The sequence below is a fragment of the Etheostoma spectabile genome, unplaced genomic scaffold, assembly GCF_008692095.1.
Source record: "Etheostoma spectabile isolate EspeVRDwgs_2016 unplaced genomic scaffold, UIUC_Espe_1.0 scaffold00570090, whole genome shotgun sequence".
Classification (NCBI taxonomy): domain Eukaryota; kingdom Metazoa; phylum Chordata; class Actinopteri; order Perciformes; family Percidae; genus Etheostoma; species Etheostoma spectabile.
Genome location: NW_022605524.1, coordinates 52,807 through 69,828, shown reverse-complemented (window position 1 = coordinate 69,828; position 17,022 = coordinate 52,807). Strand labels below are relative to the sequence as shown.

General features: G+C 39.0%; 1 protein-coding gene across 1 annotated transcript; it reads left to right on the top strand.

Annotated features, from left to right (window-relative positions):
• Nucleotides 1–4,768: 4,768 nt before the first annotated feature.
• Nucleotides 4,769–16,765, top strand: LOC116685624 (uncharacterized). The gene is given in 20 exon segments (XM_032510593.1): nucleotides 4,769–4,877; nucleotides 5,079–5,182; nucleotides 5,278–5,550; nucleotides 5,708–5,801; nucleotides 5,952–6,019; nucleotides 6,204–6,269; nucleotides 6,466–6,627; nucleotides 6,740–6,805; nucleotides 6,954–7,082; nucleotides 7,237–7,299; nucleotides 8,052–8,123; nucleotides 8,218–8,943; nucleotides 8,998–9,781; nucleotides 9,911–10,636; nucleotides 10,694–11,088; nucleotides 11,090–11,389; nucleotides 13,093–14,671; nucleotides 14,674–15,344; nucleotides 15,346–16,499; nucleotides 16,501–16,765. Coding segments are annotated over 20 exon segments (7,806 nt in total).
• Nucleotides 16,766–17,022: the final 257 nt, after the last annotated feature.

Genomic DNA, 17,022 nt, shown 5'->3' with positions numbered 1-17,022 from the left:
TGTAGCCAATCAGAAGACGAGTCGATTGATATCAAACATGGCCAACAAAAACTTCCCTGAGAGGGTCTCCAGCCCATTCAAACAAAAATATTGCCTTTTTATGGCATTTCACCATTTCATCAAATTATAATTACTTATTCCTATAAATCTATGTATGTACTTCTTCAGGTATATGTGTGAGTGATGTGGATGTGTTTTTGTATTTCAGAAGTTATGTATTTAGCACTTTTTTGGCTTTTTAGAAATTAGAAATGAGACAAACGCACAGACATATCTGTAGAAAAACATCATATAAAATCCATTTTATAAGTAATTTTCTTCTGGATTTTTTCTGTTCTAAGTTGAGACATGTGGCTAGGGTACTATTTTAGTATATAGCAGTTGTAATATGCTTACAGTAGAGATTTTTATTAATTTTTCAGATGATTTACTTGGACGGAAATAGAAATTCTGTGTTCTAACCTCTGTAGCTCTGTGTCAGTAAGGCCTAGTGTCACAATGCCACTAGAAACAACAAATTGAGAGTGTTAGCTTCACAATGAACTCAGGGTCATCCCAGAGGGCCAAAGCATGTGGAAACTGCAGCATGTTTTAGGGGGTAAAAATTTAGGCGAGAAAATCATATATTTTCAAGTGTATTTCAACAGGTTTTAACAGTTAGTTGTGTGTTTTTAGAGGTGACAAAGGCTCAACATTCAAATTTTATTGAATGTGCACTGTTGGGGATGGGTAGCGTTTCAGTTAAATATGCCCCAGACCCACCTGGCGCTGAATTTACCGCTCCTTTTATTCTAACATTACTTTGAATGTTTTGTTAGTTGGTGGTAGTCTACACACCATTGTATTAACCGACAAGCAATTCTGTGTTCATGAGCTATAATTTATGAAAATGCTAACTAAGGGAAGACATTTCAGTAACGTTACTGTATTATTAAGACCTTAATAATACATAGCAGCAGCAGTCCATAGCAGCAATGAAACCACATAATGTAGATATAGCCAATGTAAGTGAGTGATCGTTGACCATTGGTTGCTGTTTGGATTTTCTTTAAATGAAAGGGGCATTAAAGTATTAGGTAATTGACTTATATGTTGCTTAACCATGTGGTGTGATACTTCACACTTTATCTGTTAATTGTGTAATTAATTAGGCTTTTTGCATGATGTATTTATAGAAATGTCATGCTGTGTTTATGATCTATGAAGGTGCCTAGGTGATAAATATAAACAATTAAATGATTTAACTTAAATGTACCATCAAAAACGGTTGTGTAGCTTGAATAGGCAAAGGCTATCTATAGCAGAGATAAATGTGTATATATATGTGTGTGTTTGTATGTATATATATATATGTGTGTATATATATATATATATATATATATATATATATAGATATATATATATACACTCACCGGCCACTTTATTAGGTACACCTGTCCAACTTTCTAAGCAGCCGATCACATGGCGGCAACTCAGTGCATTTAGGCATGTAGACATGGTCAAGAGAATCTCCTGCAGTTCAAACCGAGCATCAGTATGGGGAAGAAAGGTGATTTGAGTGACTTTGAACGTGGCATGATTGTTGGTACCAGAAGGGCTGGTCTGAGTATTTCAGAAACTGCTAATCTACTGGGATTTTCACGCACAACCATCTCTAGGGTTTACAGAGAATGGTCCAAAAAAGAAAAAACATCCAGTGAGCGGCAGTTCTGTGGGCGGAAATGCCTTGTTGATGCCAGAGGTCAGAGGAGAATGGCCAGACTGGTTCGAGCTGATAGAAGGGCAACAGTGACTCAAATAACCACCCGTTACAACCAAGGTGGGCAGAAGAGCATCTCTGAACGCACAGTACGTCGAACTTTGAGGCAGATGGGCTACAGCAGCAGAAGACCACATTGGGTGCCACTCCTTTCAGCTAAGAACAGGAAACTGAGACTACAATTTGCACAAGCTCAACGAAATTGGACAATAGAAGATTGGAAAAACGTTGCCTGGTCTGATGAGTCTCGATTTCTGCTGCGACAGTCGGATGGTAGGGTCAGAATTTGGCGTCTACAACATGAAAGCATGGATCCATCCTGCCTTGTATCAACGGTTCAGGCTGGTGGTGGTGGTGTCATGGTGTGGGGAATATTTTCTTGGCACTCTTTGGGCCCCTTGGTACCAATTGAGCATCGTTGCAACGCCACAGCCTACTTGAGTATTGTTGCTGACCATGTCCATCCCTTTATGACCATAATGTACCCAACTTCTGATGGCTACTTTCAGCAGGATAATGCGCCATGTCATAAAGCTGGAATCATCACAGACTGGTTTCTTGAACATGACAATGAGTTCGCTGTTCTCAAATGGCCTCCACAGTCACCAGATCTCAATCCAATAGAGCATCTTTGGGATGTGGTGGAACGGGAGATTCGCATCATGGATGTGCAGCCGACAAATCTGCGGCAACTGTGTGATGCCATCATGTCAATATGGACCAAACTCCCTGAGGAATGCTTCCAGCACCTTGTTGAATCTATGCCACGAAGAATTGAGGCAGTTCTGAAGGCAAAAGGGGGTCCAACCCGTTACTAGCATGGGGTACCTAATAAAGTGGCCGGTGAGTGTATATATATATTATATATGTTTGTTTGTGTGTGTGTGTATGTATATGTGTGTGTGTGTGTGTAGTTTCTGTTACAAGTACTTTTCAATATTATTTATGGTCATGGGTAAATATAATTTATATTATGGTTACCTACTTTTGCTTCATTACCTTAATTACATATTCAATTTAATTTTAATGTCACTTACACAAAAAATATTGTTTCTTGTACTATGGCAATTGCACTTTAGTAAATCTTTTATTTGACGTCACTTTACTTCCAGTCTACCTTCTGCTCATCGGCTGTTTGCCTGTTTTGTGTGTTTACTTGTTTTGTTTGTTTAGCTTTTATTGAAGGAACTGCTGCTGTAACAAGGAAATTTCCCCGCTGTGGGATGAATAAAGTCTAATCTATATATATATATATATATATATATATATATATATATATATATATGTACAGTGGTGTGAAACAGTGTTTGCCCCCTTCCTCATTTCCTGTTCCTTTGCATGTTTGTCACACTTAAGTGTTTCGGAACATCAAACCAATTTAAACAATAGTCAAGGACAACACAAGTAAACACAAAATGCAATTTGTAAATGAAGGTGTTTATTATTAAAGGTGAAAAAAAATCCAAACCATCATGGCCCTGTGTGAAAAAGTGATTGCCCCCTAAACCTAATAACTGGTTGGGCCACCCTTAGCAGCAACAACTGCAACCAAGCGTTTGCAATAACGTGCAATGAGGCTTTTACAGCGTCCTGGAGGAATTTTGGCCCACTCATCTTTGCAGAATTGTCCTAATTCAGTTACATTAGAGGGTTTTCGAGCATGAACGGCCTTTTTAAGGTCATACCACAACATCTCAATAGGATTCAGGTCAGGACTTTGGCTAGGCCACTCCAAAGTCTTCATTTTGTTTTTCTTCAGCCATTCGGTGGTGGAATTGCTGGTGTGTTTAGGATCATTGTCCTGCTGCAGAACCCAAGTTTGTTTCAGCTTGAGTACACGAACAGATGGTCGGACATTCTCCTTCAGGATCTCTTGGTAGACAGCAGATTTCATAGTTCCTTTTATCACGGCAAGTCTTTAAGGTCCTGAAGCAGCAAAACAGCCCCAGACCATCACACTACCACCACCATATTTTACTGTTGGTATAATGTTCTTTTTATGAAATGCAGTGTTCCTTCTACGCCAGATATACTTGGACACACACCTTCCAAAGAGTTCCACTTTTGTCTCATCGGTCCACAGAATGTTGTCCCAAAAGTCTTGGGATCATCAAGATGTGTTGGGGAGAAATTGAGACGAGCTTTGATGTTCTTTTGCTCAGCAGTGGTTTTCTCCTTGGAACTCTGCCATGCAGGCCATTTTTGCCCAGTCTTTTCCTGATGGTGGAGGCATGAACGCTGACCTTAACTGAGGCAAGTGAGGCCTGCAGTTCTTTGGACGTTGTTGTGGGGTCTTTTGTGACCTCTTGGATGAGTCGTCGCTGCGCTCTTGGGGTAATTTTGGGCGGCCGGCCACTCCTGGGAAGGTTCACCACTGTTCCATGTCTTCGCCATTTGTGGATAATGGCTCTCACTGTGGTTCGCTGGATTCCCAAAGCTTTGGAAATGGCTTTATAACCCTTTCCAGGCTGATAGATCTCAATTACTTTCTTTCTCAATTGTTCCTGAATTTCTTTGGGTCTCGGCATGATGTGTAGCTTTTAAGGCTCTTCTGGTGGACCTTACTGTGTCAAGCAGCTCCTATTTAAGTGATGCCTTGATTGTGAACAGGTGTGGCAATAATCAGGCCTGGATGTGGCTAGAGAAATTGACCTTAGGTGTGGACAACCACAGTTATAGTATGTTTTAACAAGGGGGGCAATCACTTTTTCACACAGGGCCATGATGGTTTGGATTTTTTTTCACCTTTAATAATAAACACCTTCATTTACAAATTGCATTTTGTGTTTACTTGTGTTGTCCTTGACTATTGTTTAAATTGGTTTGATGTTCCGAAACACTTAAGTGTGACAAACATGCAAAGGAACAGGAAATGAGGAAGGGGGCAAAAAAAAAAAGGCAGCATGAATGTCTTCTTTTTTGTGTTGCTTGTTATTATTATTATATAATTATTTGAGGGTAAACGTGTCTTGTAATGTCATTATTAATAAATTGTCTGTACATACTTAGATGCCGCGTGGCAAGAATTACCGGCGCTCACTGGCAGCCCAATGGAGAATGGCAGAGCGGCGGACGGTGGTTCTTGGCAACCAGCGGGCTTCCAATGCCAGTTTTGCACGTATGTAGCCAAGCATTTTTTCACAATTTTTTTTTATTGATAAGTGTAAAGTGTATATCATTGTTGCACAATTGTAAACTAATTCTTTTAATTTTGTAGTTTTTTTAGTATTAAGGTGTTGATTGTTGTGCTTACATAAGTTATGCTTGTTATATGTTTATTATGTTTCATCACAATATGTTTGTGTTTGTTTGTAAATAGGCGGTGGTACAGGCTACCGCCATAAAGTGCATGAATGGCCAAAATCTCCCTTCACTGGGAGGCAGCACAAGTTGGTCATTCCAGCCGATTCTCCAGACAAGAAGGTACAGTTGTTGAAAATTATAGTTTTGAACAAAAGTTTTACTCTGAGGTATTAGGATGATGATTTTAATTCTAAAAGTCTCTTTTATTGTTTCAGTTTGTGCTCCTTGTAGGTGACTCCCATTTGCAAAGCATCGCAGATGGAATTGTACTGATGCCAGAAGGAAGTCTTTCTTTTGGTGTCATGTCTACCCCAGGGGCTTGTGCAACTGAGTTGAAGACCGAGGTGATGAATGCTTCTCTCTCTCGGACAACCGAAGCAGTCTGTCTCATCGCCCCTAGCAACAACTTAACATCCAGCCAGACCATTGAAGAGGCCGGAGCAGACTTCAACTTGCTCCTGCGCAGTGTCTGCAGTTGCTGGTCTGAGGTAATCTCATTTTCTATTTTATTTGTTATCATTGTTATAGGTTTGGTAACCTATTATGCGGTACATGCTGTTGCTGATAATGTGATAAATTGTTTTTTTTTGAATTGGTATGAAAAAATTAACTGCTTTTGTAATGAACAACTACTGTTTTGTGTAGGTGTTTGTCTTTGATTTCCCGCTGCGCTTGAACTTCAACGGCGTTTGGCAGGATCACATGCGGCAAGAATTTCATCGTGTGGCAGCTCGTTTAGGTATGTTTAACAATACTGTTTATATATTCTCAGGCAAATTGATTGGATAAATAAGTAATTTCTATAAAATTAACAATAGTTTTCCAAATTGCAGAAAGTGAAAAGACAACTATGAATATTTCAATAAGTAATGTTTTTTGTCCCCCTAAGGTGTGAAGTACTTCTCAATTGCCGAGTACTTTCCTTTTGAAAAGCTCGAACTTTGGAGCAGAGATGGCGTAAGTAGAATATGTGTTGTGATATACACTTGTTTGTAGTTGATATGCCACCGTCAGTTCATGGCAGAGACATATTGAGAGTAAAAGTTCCAGTGTTTACTACTCAGACTAGTTTGTGGCGGTGCACCACCCAGTCAACACTGGTTGCCACTTATTTGTCAATTATTTTTTTATTGTTTTCCAGATCCATTTGAGCGACAGCAATGGAATGCCCATCTTTGTGGAAGTGTTGTTGCGTACTGCTATCCAGGTTAGCTTTTCATAGCATTGGAGAAAATACTAGTATTTATCATTGTTTAATTAGTTCAGCTTGTTAAATTCCTATATGTAATGCAAATAATAGCTATTTATGTACACTTTTATTTGTATGTGTATTATTGTATATGCAGCACACTTTTTGACTCTTTTAAAAATTCAATATTATCAAAATGTTTTATTTTTATTAGCAACTTGCCACACCAGCAGTCACGCGACAGGTAACACCACAGGTTTCTTGGAGGCCGCCAAGATTCATTCCTAAAGTTGTGGTGAAGGAAGATGTCACTGGTCCACGTCAGCCGCGTCGGCCAGAACCTTCTGGGTGGACGCTTGTTGGACAGGGTCGCAAGGTAATAGATGCACACTGTAATTGTAGGCTTGAGACATTTTGAAAGAAGTTGAATTACCTAAAGATTTTACCATTGTATCTATTTGTTTAATACAAACTGTATTTCATTACAGAGGCACCAATCTGGGGAACTTGAGCAGTCCTTTGGTGCATCTAAAAAGAGGATGCTTCCACAACAGGTTAGTTATTTATGTGTCTTGAAAAGCTAAACATGTAGCTTTTTCAACCTACTACATTATGCTTTAATTTAAACAAATGCCATATGTTTATTTATTTTTATACAGGACAAATTGTCAACAATAGTGTTTTTGCGTTTTTGTTTTACAGGTTATGTTGAAGGAGTGTTCCATCCCGCTAACACCAGTCACGTTTAGCATTGCGATGTTGGATGCGATGGATAAAGTTGTTCCATCCAATTCCACCCCTGTGGAGAGCACAGTTCCACCAAGCTCAAAGGTAATTTACATGCTATATGTTAGTCGAGGCCTTGTTATAAACTGTCTCCGCTCCTGACGCCCTATAAATTATAAAAGATCAGACTACTGATATTTTTCTAAAGGAGCTACACCCCACAGTGGTTACAAAGTGTGTTTTGATTTTCTTACATTAGAAACCGAATGTGGAACGTCCTCGGAGGGCTGCTGCCTCCAAGACAAACCGGTCCAAGCAGCAGGTTTGTTTTTAATACTTTTTGTAACTGTTTGAATTGATTGTTCCTTTTTAAATTGGAATCATAACCCAATATTTTTTATGATGTATTATTTACTGTGTACAATTTGTTTTGATAGTGTTGACAGACAGCAACAACATTTTAGTTTTATTTGTTTTGTTCAATTTTTCTTTTTCTAGGTTGGTGCCGCTGTTGTGGAGGTGTCTTCCATCCTGACACCTACCAGTGCTGTTGAAGTGATAGTGTAGGAGGAGGAGGAGGTAAGAGTCTGGTGATTTGTGTGAAGTTCCACCATTTCACAATGTTTATTTTGTTATTAATAGAGAATGCACAACTATTTAACTGTTAATGCACTGTAAATTAAAATTTAAAACAACTACAGATATGCGATCTCTATCACACTTAACAATATATCTCAAAGTTCATTCACAATATCAGAAGACAAGATCCAGATTTGTACCCTGCAGTTCAGTGTGGATCATTGTGGCTTTGATTAATGTTTGTACACACCGAAAAACATTTAATCATTGATTTATTTTAATTTTTTTAACTTCATATTTATAATAGAGTAAAACAAACATAGTTTAGTTAGGTCACAAACATCTTCAATCCGAAGTTAGAAGCGTATACCCTAAATAAATAAGCAACAGTCAAGACAGCATATGTATTTTGCTTTTTTTATTTTAGAAAATAGTTTAAAAAATAAAGAAAGAAAGAAATATACATGATTTTGTTACTTTTTTTTATTCGTACAGGTAACACCAGTGGCTGTGTCGTCTGCAAAGGCTTCAATTTCCAGGGCTGCAGAAGTGGTTGCGCTGGACTCAGTAAGTGTCCCACATACCGATTGATTGAGGAATATAATAAAGTTCTTTTGTGATGATGGAAGTTGATTGCTGCATGTGTTTTTCCTTATTGTAGGGTTTCCCTACACTGCACACTGGGTCCAAGAAAGGTAAGGGCAATGCTGAAAAAAACATCAAAGGTAAGAGGGATGTTGATCCTACTGCTGGCATGTGTTCAGAAAAGTTGCAATCCTCCGTTGTTGCTGGGACTAAAGTCAGGGCTGCATCATTTCCTTTAGATTATAATGCATTGATGGCATGTAGTGTTGCGGCTGTGATCAAACATGGAATTGCTCCTGTTTGTACATGGCAAAAGTTAGATGTTGATGACATACATGCAGAAGGGATGAAGTTCAATGCTTACGTCACTAAAGCAAGCCAGGAAAGTGGTAAACATAAGGAAATGTGTAAATTGATTGAACAGCACTGTTTGTTTGGCAGGAGCTCTAAAGTACGTATTGGAAAGCCAGTTTACGGAGATTTTGGGTTGTTGGAAGATGAGACTGTGCTTTACGAAAAGCTACAAGAACATCTGTTGAGGGATGGAATGTGTCTGTTGAATCTCCAAGGTGCAGTTTGTGCAGTTATTCATCACGGAGATCTTTTTGATGTAGTCGATTGTGGCACACGTGACGCATCTGGTTTGGCAGCCACTTTTGGCACATCTGTGGCTGTTTTCAACACATGCCTCAATGACCTGATGCTTCACATCTTTAGTTTAAAGAATTCTTTGAAGGCACAGTTGTTTGGCGTAAGTAGCATTTCTGTGACGGCGGGGCAAGTTGATCTTGACAGGCAGAATGTTGCGGTATTTACAGACAGTGATGCTGAGATAGAAGTTGCAGCTGAGCTTGAGGGTACTAGCTCTGTCGGGATTGAACATTACATAGGATCTGTCAGGGGATCATTCCATCAGGGGGATTCTCGGTTCCAATACGGAGGACTTCAGTGTATGGCTATAGGTTTGGTAGGCCTAGCAAAACATACAATTGACAGTGTGTTTTCATGGCAGTCGGACAACTTGGATGAAGTGGTAGTTTTAGGTGACAACTTGTACACCTCTTTGCGGGACAGCAACTTAATTGCTGATGTGTCCAAAATGCTGTGTGTTCCAGATTTGCCCAAACAGTCCGTTATTGACGGGCACAAGTTTGAGTTTGAATATGGTGACTATGTCACTGGAGAGGTCGATGTTGTTGAGGGAGAGCTTATTGAGGCAGGTGTGTACACAACTTTAAGAAATGGGTTAGATAAAATATGCATGAAATATAACACATGCTTTCTGACATTGAATGGTAGTACATGTGCAATCATTGGTCAAGATGGACAGTACGCTGTGGTTGACTCTCATGCACGCAGTGTGACTGGGTTGATTGATGAGAAAGGGCAGAGTGTTGTTGTGTATTTTAGTTGCCTTGAACACGTATATGATCACATTTGCAAATTCACAACTATTTTTAGAAAAACTCAAAAGCTTTTTGAGATTGCTGGTGTCCGTGTTTCTGACAAAGGTTCTGTTTTTTCCTTGGGTCTGAGCGTGAATCTTGAATCAACAGTGAGTGGTGAGAGTAAGTTGGGTTGTGCTTTACCTCAAATGAGTACTCTTCAGCCAACACTTGGCTACACCAAGAGTCAGAGACGTTCAAAGCGGAAGAGTTCTTCTGGAACTTCTACATTTAAAAGCAGGGATGTTTCAGATGTGGTATTTACAGGTTTTGATGCAGATGTAGAATGTGTAGGTGATGTTGTGAGCACCACGAGTCATAGAGGTTCAAAGAGGAAAAGATCCTCAGGAACATTTACATCTAAGAAAATTAAAAGTAGTGATGTTTCAGAGGTAGTACATGTAGGTGATGATTCAGATGTAGAGTTTGTAGGTGAGGATGTGAGTAGCAAACTGCAGTTTAATCCTCTTTGTAAGGAAGTTGCACAAGCTCTGTGCACACAGTTGAATGTCGAATCAGAGAATCAAGTTGATTTAGTATCTACAAATGTTGGTGAGTTAGGGCCTCCATGTAATAATGACAAAATTGTCGGGGATGGAAGCTGTTTCTTTAGAGCAGTCAGTCAAGCTGTGAGTGGTACACAGAGTTATCACAAAGAAATTAGACGTTCTGTGGTGAAGCAGTTGGAAAGAAATAGTTTGTTATATGAGGGAATGTTGAGAACTGAGTATTCATCAATGGCAGAATACCTCAGCATTTCTAAAATGCACTTAGTTCGCAGTTGGGCGACAGAAATTGAGATTCAAGCAGCAGCAGATTGTTTAGGAGTAAATATATTCACATATTGTAATGGACGCTGGCTTGAATACAATTGCAAGAATAGGCAGTTGTCAAATCAGGGAGTGTATTTGGAAAATTGCAATGGTAACCATTATGAGACAGTAGTCTGTGTTAAACAACCCCAAAATCAGAGTTGTTATGGCTATTGCAAAGTAGTGACTCCTTATTCTAGGGTGTACAATTTTAGAACACAAAGTAGAAAGCAGAATAGTGTTTGTTTAAATAGTTTGAGTTCAGTTGCAAGTTGTGTAGTTGAGCCTGTTGAAGATGTCATAGACCGGGAGCATAGTATATTGTCTGGAATGGACACAGATTGTGTGGTAATGTCTAGGGATGTGAGTAATGTGGCATTAGAATTTAATCATTTGTCTACTAAAGTTGCAAAAACATTGTGCAGTAAGTATAATGTGGATTTTGTAAAGCAGGATGTGCAAGGGCCAACAGTGTCTGGTTCTTTGGGTAATGTATGTAAGACAGTTAAAGTTGTAGAGAACGGCAGTAGTTTCTTTGGAGCAGTAGCTCAAGTGATCAGTGGTTCCCCAAAGAGTCATAAAAAGATAAGACTTGCTGTAGTTAAGTATATGAAAAGTCACAGTGAAGAACACGTGCAGTTAGTTGGAACAGGATATGCTTCGATATCAGAGTATATTGAACGGATCGATATCGCGGATGATGTATGTTGCCACTTTTGCCACAGACGTAGAATTCCAGGCAACAGCAAATGCTTTTGGCGTGGACATTTTCATATACAAAGGTGACAGATGGCTTACATACAGCTGTAAGGGAGCGATATTTTCAAATCAAGGCATTTACTTAAAACGCAATGAGCTAAATTATTTTGAGTCAGTGGTTTGTGTCCAGCATGTTGATGAGCAGAGATGTTATGAGTTGTGTAAAGTGGGTAATTCATCCAAGACTAGGTACATGTGTACAAGTAATTCAGAAAAACAGCAGCCGAGTACTGCAAGTGTTTGTAGTTCAGATAACTATTGTTTTTCCAAGTATTTGAAAAGGAAAAAGTATTTCTAATCTAATATGCAATAAAATGTGTTGCGTAGTCAGAAACTTAATGAAATGAGATCACAGAAACACAGAGATAATGTTTTATTTAGGCAGAAAGTTAAGCAGAAAGCTAAGGCAAGGGGTTTACAGAAGTACAGGGATAGTTTGTTATTTAGGTTGAAAGTTAAGCAGAAAGCTAAGGCAAGGGGTTTACAGAAGTACAGGGATAGTGTGTTATTTAGGTTGAAAGTTAAGCAGAAAGCTAAGGCAAGAGGTTTACAGAAATACAGAGAAAGTGTGTTATTTAGGTTGAAAGTTAAGCAGAAAGCTAAGGCAAGGGGTTTACAGAAATACAGAGAGTGTGTTATTTAGGCAGAAAGCTAAGGAAAAACGTTCACAGAAATACAGGAGTAATGTGTTATTTAGGCAGAAAGCTAAGGAAAAAAGTTCAAAGAAATACAGGGATAATGTGTTATTTAGGCAAAAAGTTAAGAAAATGAGTTTAAGGAAGTATCTTGGTAGTAGGGGAGAGCCGGGACGATTGAAACGCGGGACGGATGAAACATTCCAGTTTTCTCCGAGTGTAATGATGATAGACAGACTTCTTTAGGTCTGAACATAGAGCATGTTAACCTCCTTCTATCAGCCAAATATCTTCCTGTTATTTTCTTTTATCACGGAGTTACAGCCGATAAACGCGTTTTGATGGTCAAAAGTAAACTTCATTAGCGGTCACATTGTTTTGATTATTAACGAGTGTTTTTCATTTAAAGGTTTGATTACATGCTTATTCAGTAGACCAGTTAGTGTTCTCCACAATCCCAGACTTTCATATGTCATGCTTGTTTACATGAGAAGCAAAACAGGCTGTAATGTCATATGTCCGTGTCGGGACGGTTGAAACAGCTGTTTCAACTGTCCCCGACCTGGCTGTAACTACATGGATTTTAAGTAAATGCACAAATATCTGTGTTCATACAATTATTTATGGAGGTGAGACATGGAAAAGCAGTTTTAGAATAATGAAAATATATTTGAGCCCACCAGGTAAGGGGGGTCGAGTTTTCCCATGTTATCCTATGGAGATGACGGGTTGGGGCGCGTTTTTTTGGATTTCCAGTGGTCTAACCCATGTAAAAACCTAGTTAAATGACATTTCCCACAATAGAAACATGATATAAATAGAAAAACTTACTGTTCTAGCTATAAAAATAGCACAGTCATCCACAGTGCATGATATTTCAATAACCGCTTCATACGCGCTTCAGGATGACGGCAATTAGTTATTAACAGACATTCACAAAGACGCATATTCCTGCAACAATCTATCTATAAAAACACCTCTTGGAAGTACCATCCATGATATACAGTAAAATATTAAAGTTTTTGGAAGTTTATATGGCTTAAACTGTATGTTTCATTCGTCCCCGCATGCTGTTTCATTCGTCCCGTCCAGGAGGGACGGATGAAACATTACGCACGTCCCACTTTTGCTGCAATAACTCCTGAACGGTATTGTCCAAAGCTAAAAATACAACTGTATTTGACAGAAGACACGTGTAGGTTGCTAGTGACAAAATATCAGCTTTCAGTGTGATACGACCGCTTTGTAAATTACGTTCAATTAAAAAGTGTTTCAACTGTCCCGGCTCTCCCCTACTGAGCATAAAAAGCGTGTTACAGAAGGTAACAAATTGAGGATGAAACAAAAGAGAAAAATGGCAGGGCAATTTGATTATGTTATGGAGCAGTTTTTAGATAAAGTAAAAGATGGGCCGTATTTTGTGTGTTGCGTTTGTCATAGATTGTTGTTTAAACATCAAGTCTTGAACTGTAAAAGCGATGATTGCAAGATGAAGGAAGGTATAGCGTTAATTGCAGATAAATGTATTTCTCAGGATTATTTACACACGTGTAGTAAAGATTGTGTATTGCCATGCCAGTGGTTGGATTCGCCTAGAGGTCAGCTGTGGATTTGTCACACATGTCATTAGATAAATAGAGGTGAAGTGCAACCTGAATGTGCACAGAACAACTTGGCAGTTCATCCTATTCCTAAAGAATTGGAGTGTTTGAATAGTTAAGAGGGACATTTGATTGCGTTACACATTCCATTCATGAAGATGTTGGCATTACCTAAAGGTTCTCAAAACGGGATCCACGGGCCGGTGACCTGCGTTCCAGCAAATATTGTACAAACTAGTAACTTGCTGCCACTGTCTAACATGGAAGGATCTTTGTTGCCTGTAAAGTTAAAACGCAAGTTAACCTATAAAGGACATTATGAATATCAGTATGTTGATACTATGCACATTAGGCAGGCTTTGCATTGTTTAAAGGAGACAAATCTTCATTATAAAGATGTAGTGTTTAATGAAGCATGGTTAAATAAGTTTTGTAGGGAAGCAGATGCTGATGCTTTAAACAACAACAGTGAGTCTAATGTAGAAAGGGAAGAACAATCTGACTGTGGGGAAGATGAACTTCTACATGATAGACAGCAACATTGTATGTTTCAGGACACGTGTCTCATACCTGTTGATATTGGTCAGGAAGCGTTGGATCAATATTTTGATGATATATTGAATTTGGCTCCCGCAGAAGGAAATAGTCCTGTGAAATTGTTGACTGATCATACCAATGAAGCCAAATGCTTCCCAGTGTTGTTCCCAAACGGGTGCTCTACATACCATGATAGTAGACAGCATCGTTTGACAAGGTCGCGTTATTTTAACAACAGGATTTTACATGCTGATGGTAGATTTGCAAAAAATGTTGAGTTTATCTTTTTTGGGCTGTATAGTTATGAGCTTGAACAAATTGTGTCAAATGTATCTATAGCTTTACGGAAAGGAAAATCAGGTGGTAGATCTCAAAAAGTTATTGATGTTTTGAGCAATGAGGAATCTTTAAAGAAGTTGTTGGAGTTTGATGATGGCTACCGTTTCCTTAAACCTATTAGAGGTACCCCAGCTTTTTGGCAGGGAGCACAGCGGGACCTGTTGGCTTGCGTTCGTCAGCTCGGTGTCCCGACATGGTTTTGTTCATTTTCCTCTGCTGATATGCGGTGGAAAAGTCTTCTTAATAGTATTTTGAAACCGGAAGGAAGAACACAGACAGTTGAGGATTTAGAATGGGCAGACCGATGTGAGCTTTTACGTTGTCATCCTGTCACTGCAGCAAGAATGTTTGATTTTCGCTGGCATTGTTTTTTGAGGGAAGTGCTGATGTCTCCATCACATCCATTGGCAAAATTAAGGACTACTTTTATAGGGTGGAATTCCAGCAGCGTGGTTCACCACATGTCCATTGTCTATTTTGGATTGAGAATGCTCCCTTAATTGATAAAAACACAGATGAAGAGGTAATTCAGTTTATTGATCGGTATGCTACTTGTGAATTACCGTCACAAGATGAGCTCTTAAAGGACATTGTGACATCTGTGCAACAGCATTCAAAGCGACACTCAAAAACTTGTAAAAAGAATAAAACGGTTTGTCGTTTCAATTTCCCCAGGCCAGCGTCCACTCAAACATTTATATGTCGTAGCATCGTTGAAGACGAGAGCAAAAACATGTGTACATGTACAGTTGATGCAGCTCATGGGATGGCAGATTGTGCATGCAAGAAACAGGGGCAGGAACAACCTCCAAAAATGGAAAAAGAGAAAGCATCAAAGATTTTGACAGCAATTAAGGATGCTCTATCAGATGTGCATGCTAGCTATGATAGTGTGGAAGAGTTGTTTAGGCATTTAGGTATAAATCAAACGGTTTTTGAAGCTGCATATAATCGTTTTGGTAGGAAAACACATGTCGTGTTGAAAAGGCAGGTTAATGAGGTGTGGATTAATCAATATAGCAAACTACTGTTAAAATGCTGGAATGCAAATATGGACATCCAATTTGTTGATGTGTATAAATGTGTATAAATGTGCAGTTTTTATCATTTCTTATATGTCAAAGGATGAAAAAGATGTGGGACTATTCTTGGTCAATGCACTTCGGGAAGCAGCTAAGGAAGGAAATTTAAGTGCAAAAGATGCATTGAAAAATTTAGGTAGTGTGTATTTACACAACAGAGATGTGTGTGCTCAAGAGACTGTGTATAGGTTAACAAATATGCATCTGAAGGAATGTTCAAGGAAAGTTGTGTTTGTGCCAGTAGGGGATAATGTGGTGAAAATGAGTTTGCCTTTAAGTGTGTTAAAACAAAAGGCATCATCACAAGATCTTAGCACAGAAGAGATGTGGATGACTAGTTCTGTGGATAGGTATAAGAAGAGGCCAAAAGATGCTTGTTTTAATGAGATGTGTATGGCAACGTTTGCATCGGAGTACCGTGTTCTGTCTAAAAACGAAAGGTCTGTTAACAGGATAAAACTTGAAAATGATTGTGGTTTTATTATGAAAAGAACGCGTACACAACCTGCAGTTATTCGTTCCGTGCGCTTTTCTGAGACAAAGAGCCCAGAGTTGTTTTATCAGAGTATTCTGCAATTGTTTCTGCCATATCGGGAAGATGTGCAGTTAAAACCCAGAGGTTTTGAGAAGTATGAAGAGTTTTACAGTAGTGGTCGTGTGAGATTAAGGGATGGATTGTTACATTTGGTCAAGTCTGTTGTTAATTTAAATAGAAACAAATTTGAAATAGATGCAGATGAGTTGGACGATATCCAAAATGCAGTTGATAGGGATGGTGTTGAAGAAGATGCCTGGTGTGAGCTGTGCCCAGAGCAAGAAATGGAACGTTTAGAGTGTAAACAGCTGATTGAGGATAACATTCAGATGTTGGATGAAGACATAGAAAATATTCCGGATTTAGGGGTGAGTAGGGATCAAGTTGCACATTTGGAAAAGAAAAATAACATCCTGTGCAGAAGTGATGGTCTGGCGTTACTACGATCTCTGAATGAGACACAGATGTGTATTTTTTATCAGATTAGACAGTGGTGTTTAGATAAGGTAATTGGGAAAAAGCCAGACCCATAACGTGTGTTCATTACAGGTGGTGCAGGGACAGGAAAGAGCCATTTAATAAAGGCTATCCAGTATGAGGCAATGAGGTTGTTGTCACCCAGAAGATACTTGTGTTGTGTTAACTGCGCCAACAAGGATAGCTGCGTACAATTTACATGCAGCTACTATTCATAACACATTTAGTATTGGGAAAGATGTACGCTTACCGTACACGCCTTTGAGTGAAGAAAAGGTTAATTCCTTACGTGCTAAATATAGTAGCTTGCAGATTTTGGTAATTGACGAAATCTCCATGGTTGATCATAAGATATTGGCTTATATCCATGGTAGGTTACGACAGATTAAACAAGCTGTATAAATGTGTCACTGGTGTTTTCAGTGATATACCGTTTTCTGATTATCTTTGTTTGGACACTTTTGGGCACAGAGATAGTGCCGTTGAAGAAAACACAGGAATAATCTGAGAGAGCAACGTCAGTCACCAAAACCTTGGAAATTTTCAGACCCTTGGAGACAAAAAAGTCCAGAGTGTATCCCTTATTGTGAGTGGGCTCTGTCACATGCTGAGTCAGTCCATAGTTCTCAAAAACACAACACAGTTCTTTGGTCCCCCTG